The sequence below is a fragment of the Beta vulgaris genome, chromosome 9 (genome assembly GCF_026745355.1).
Source record: "Beta vulgaris subsp. vulgaris cultivar EL10 chromosome 9, EL10.2, whole genome shotgun sequence".
In the NCBI taxonomy this organism is placed as follows: Eukaryota; Viridiplantae; Streptophyta; class Magnoliopsida; order Caryophyllales; family Amaranthaceae; genus Beta; species Beta vulgaris.
Window position 1 is genome coordinate 22,567,230 of NC_079210.1, and position 5,310 is coordinate 22,572,539.

General features: G+C 34.5%; 1 protein-coding gene across 1 annotated transcript; it reads left to right on the forward strand.

The window, feature by feature from the left end:
- Nucleotides 1–319: 319 nt before the first annotated feature.
- On the forward strand, nucleotides 320–4,622 carry LOC104903038 (cytochrome b6-f complex iron-sulfur subunit, chloroplastic). The gene is made up of 5 exons (XM_010691011.4): nucleotides 320–478; nucleotides 877–1,124; nucleotides 2,342–2,459; nucleotides 2,809–2,991; nucleotides 4,282–4,622. The coding sequence occupies exons 1-5, from the start codon at nucleotides 440–442 to the stop codon at nucleotides 4,381–4,383; spliced, it is 690 nt and encodes a 229-aa protein (XP_010689313.1). The 5' UTR covers nucleotides 320–439; the 3' UTR covers nucleotides 4,384–4,622.
- The last annotated feature ends 688 nt before the right edge of the window (nucleotides 4,623–5,310 follow it).

Below are 5,310 nucleotides of genomic sequence, written 5' to 3' on the forward strand. Positions count from 1 at the left end.
GAGGGGTGAAGGAGGGAAGAATGGAGAGGAGAGAGGGTAGGGGCGAAGGGGGGTGGGGGTGCTGCATGAGGGGGTGGAGGAATAATTTCGATTTTGGTTTGTTTTTGCATAAAAAATTTGATTTTGATTTGTTTTCACAAAAAATATTTTATAAGGTTTTTTTTCACAAAAATGAATTCATAAAGGTTTTTTTTGACAAATTTTCCTTTTCATAGAGTATAATTTAAGAACGTGTGGCTCTGTAAAACTAACACACATTATCCCCCCTTCCCAATCCCCAGCAATCCGCCATCATATACCTTATCCACTAATCGTGGCTGAAGCTTAACCCACCTCACATATTTCCCAAACTAACTATTAGACACTCAATGGCTTCAATTTATCATCAAAACCATCATCATCTCCAATTCACTCTATTTCTCACACAAAACCAACTCCCATGGCTTCCTCCACTCTGTCATCCGCCACTCCATCTCAGGTATGATATCCCCAAATAAAACATAGGTAGTACAATTAAATTCTTCTTAACCATTCAAAATATTTGAGAATATTATTTTTGAGGAGTAACTTATCCCTAACTGTTATAACTTGTAACAAGAGATTTTGAGAAGAAGCGTGGGGAAAATAGTGGGGTTTGAATATGAGTTTGCGAAATTATAGTGTTTTGAGTGTGTTATAAGTTGCAACAATTAAAAAATTTGAGTTTCATGTCATTTTCGTGTTTCATGGATCCTCCGAAACCTCCTATTTTTCCGGAGTTTTGAGATGGTTATATTGCCATGGCTCAATAGTTATATTAGAAATTATCTTGTCCGCAAAATTGCTATGTATGAAATTTTCCTAGCTAACAAATCTAATTTTGTATTGTTTGTTCAGCTATGTTCGAGCAAAAGTGGAGTATTCGCTCCGTCATCGGCATTGGCAAAAGCTGGAAAGGTGAATGTGTTGATGGGCAAAGGAAGAGTAGGAAGGATGAGAGTGAGTTGCCAGGCCACAAGTATACCAGCAGATAACGTTCCTGACATGGAAAAAAGGAAGCTGCTGAATTTGTTGTTGTTGGGAGCTATATCTCTTCCTTCTGGCTTCATGTTGGTTCCTTATACTAACTTCTTTGTTCCTCCTGGGTAAGCCTCTTCTTGTTACTTGAACTAGTTCATAATTATAACTCAATCTAAATCTCATGGCCTCTTATATATGGTTGCAGAGCTAATGTTTTCGCCACTAATTAGTACTTTCTCTGACACTTAGATGGCAAAATAAGTACACTATATTTTTCTTAAGCACACATCATAAGAGATAGTGAAAATCAAGTATTAAAGTCAAATTGGACAATATGTTAAAATGAATAGCATAAACTTTCAAAATCACTCCTTATACCTACTAAGATACATAACTTTAGAGGATTATTATCAATTGTTATTATATTAAAGAAAAAGATAGAGGTGACACGAGGTAGCAAAATGGTTATTTCATTTAGAGTAGAGAGTGGTGGTTCATGTTTGTTGAGAAAAAATTAAATAAAATAACAATGGGTTGTACTCGAAAATAAAATTGGAAAGGGTAATGTACGACTAATAAAAATAAAAAGTGTAAAAAGTATTGTGAAATAGAGGGTATACAAGGAAAAAATGTGGATAAAAAAAACAATGTTAAAAGAAGTTTAATATAGAAAAGCAGACCATTGCCAAAGAATAGAAAAGCAGACCATCCTTGTGGGTTGTGAATCGGTATTCACTAGACTAGCAATTATAAAGCAAACCACCAAGCCAAACTTCATTTTCTTTGGTTGTTGTTGCTTCCCTTTATTAAAAGTATTGTCAAAACTAGGCCCTTACGTTGATGGGCCTTGGCGGGGTGGGGCTTGAATATGATCCAATGTAGATTTCCTTTCATGACTTTATAATTAGTTAGTGAAGCAAAGATTGAGTTCACAGGTGAGGATACGAATATAATTATAAATCAAATTCGCTCATTGTTGGCGTGTACTTAATACGATTCATATTCTAGTTTTATGCAAATAAACAAGCAAGTAATATGTTTAAGCATTCTAAAAATTAATCTATGTTTGTTTATCGTTGAAGCAAAATATTAATTTTTGTGATATATTGTTTATTCAATGAAATTACTAGAAAGCTAATCCGGTTGACCAAATTATCCGACTTTTATATTGGAACATTCTTTAATCAATGAAATTATTAGAAACCTAATCCAATTGTCCAAATTTTGTACCCTAGTTTTTTATCCTCTTGTTTTTGTAAATGGTATTCCATGACAATGGCTGAAATGTGTGAATGCTGCTTGATTTAACTTTGGTTTCGTTGTCCTAAATAATCTACAATAGTGGAGGAAGTGGTTCTGGTGGTACCATTGCTAAGGACGCTCTAGGAAATGATGTTATTGCTTCTGAATGGCTCAAGAACCATGGACCAGGAGACCGCACCCTTACCCAGGGACTGAAGGTATTTATGCCATCCTTCATAACCAGCCTTTCAGTTTTGCCTCTCTCTCTATATTGTTATATACACTAGCTTAATACTTGAATGTATATCCAAGAATAATCATAGATTTGGCATCAGTCATTCTTGTTGCTATTGCAATTTACATGTCTTGATAGTCTTTCTCCAAATACTGTCTTAAAATTCAGATTTACTTTGTCCTCAAACAGAATGAGTGAATGATATATATGGATTATATGTTCAATGGAACTGACTTGCTAAATCAGTTATTATCCATTATGCTCATCTAGCTAATATATGCTGAGATGCAATAAGGAAATTGACAGATTTGGGGCTTTTCTAATGCTATCAGGGAGATCCAACTTACTTGGTTGTCGAGAGCGACAGAACTCTTGCAACTTTTGGAATAAATGCTGTCTGCACACATCTTGGGTGTGTGGTGCCATTTAATAGTGCTGAGAACAAATTCATCTGTCCATGCCATGGATCTCAGTACAATAACCAAGGCAGAGTTGTGAGAGGACCTGCACCTTTGGTAAGCTTTCAATATTGTTGTATATCCTTCGTTTAATTCTGTATGGATTTGTTACCCTTACATCTAATTTGGTTCACCAAATACCCTCCAAATTTTCTAATAATTGGCAATACCGATATTATTAACAAATTTTTCGCCAAATACCCCCAAATTATTTTATTTTTCACCAAATACCCTCCAACATTTCCAAATTCACCATGTACCCCCACTTTCTTTAAAATTCGCCATAAGTTTAGTGACTTATGACTGTTAGCTCTTTTGGTCAATAATCTCCAATGCTATTACTAAACCATAATTAGTCCCTACTTGAGCGATTTATCCTAATAAATCATCATTAGAACACCATTTATGGCCAAAAAGGAGGCAACATAGTTATGCGGGAATAGAGAGAATAAGTCTCATAGAAGGTGTTTCAGTGGTTTTCATTTAATGTAAATGGGACATATAGAGGTTAATCAAGGTTTAATAATAGAACTAATTAGTGTCCCGGGTGATGCCCAAAGTTGTTTCTTTTCGCAAATTTTTGTCTTGTGAGGAAAAAATTGACGTCATAATTTGATGAATACAAGAAATTGGAGTAAGAGTTTATGTCTATAATAGTCTATTATCATTACCACTAATGTATTAGGTATCTAACTACTTGTGTGAGTCTTTTAATGAGATATAATTACAATATCTTATTTTATTTAATTGTGTTTTGAAAGGTTTGAGCGTACTTGGTGAAAAAAGAGATTACTTGGGGGTATTTGGTGAAGAAGATGTATTATTATTGTTCAAAAGAAAGTCACATGATAGTTTCTCACTAAAGTGAAGAGTTAGTTTTCTCCTCCTTTTATAGAAGAGTTGTCTTAGAACGACTGGCAAGGAAAAAGCACATTAAAATCATGTTAGCATTTAGGAAGAAACAATTAGTAGGACAGCACAGGTGGAATGCATATACAGATACTCTTAATTGTAAATTGCTGGGCTTCCTATTTGCATGAAAACTTCCTAAAAATTATTTAAGTTAATGCCTTTTGTGAGTCCCTCCTATTTGAAAAGCATATCAGACTTCAAACCTTCTTTCTTCTACCATTGAATTCAGTGAGTGTCTTTGAAAATTTAATGTGTCTTATGGGATGCTTGGATGCCCTAAGATCAAACTCCTCGGATTACTTGCATAAAATTTTTATTAAGTGAGAATGATGTTCGACCTTTTCTATCTATCTACTACTCAACTTTCTTTCATTCTGAAACAGGCGGGAAATCTTGAACTTACTAACACCGTTTTCTTCTGCTTTTGAATGACAGTCATTGGCCTTGGCGCACTGTGATGTTGATGACGGAAAGGTGGTGTTGGTTCCATGGACTGAAACAGATTTCAGAACTGGTGATGCACCGTGGTGGGCTTAAAACTAGACCAGATCAATCAGTTACTGCCTTACTGGTATGAACTCATTGTGGAGTGTATTACTTGCGTCTGCATCACCAAAGATACATGCTGTATATTAGAGTTAGTTTGTAAAATGTAATATTCGAATCTCCGTGGATAGCAATATTCAAGTTTTATCCTGGCAGATACATTTCCTTGCCGCTGAATTACATGCCTACAATTTATATATTGACGGTCGCTCAAATTATATCCTTTTTCACTACTATTGTGGATATAGTGCTGTAAGATTAGAAGTATGATTTGTATTTTTTTTTTTGAAAGAAAGTATGATTTGTATTTTAAAAAAGAATCATATAACAGGATAGCAGGATTATTCAAATACTCCCACCGTCCTCTATTAGTTTACCCCTTTCTTTGGGGCACATTTGCCGACATACTAATTTGAACCTTTATATTTCTAATTTTCGATAAGCAAAAATTACAAAAAGTTGATATTTGGATAATACACATTGAGACGAATCCAACAAGATCTCACATGACTATATTTTTCCTTAAATACAAATCACAAGTGATAGTCAAAGTCATGTATGTGAATAGTGTCAAAAATCAAAAGGGGTAAACTAATAAAAGACGGAGGGAGTACAATGTAAAATTGAATCAATTTATGACCAGTTTGGATATGAGCATTGCATTTGAAATGATGCAATCGGGCCAACTTAGCTGTCTGGCAATCCAAATTATTTGGATTTGGACGCCAACATCATACCTCTATTAAAAATAGGCTAATTTAAGAATTTGCAAATACATTCTAAATACAAGTCATTTCAAATTCTCAAAGTGAAGCCCACTTACTAACTCTTACTCATCCGTTTTCTAGTAATATGCAAATCTCTCTACTACATCTCTCATCTTAATTTCTCTTTCCTTCATATTTCATCTCTACTCGA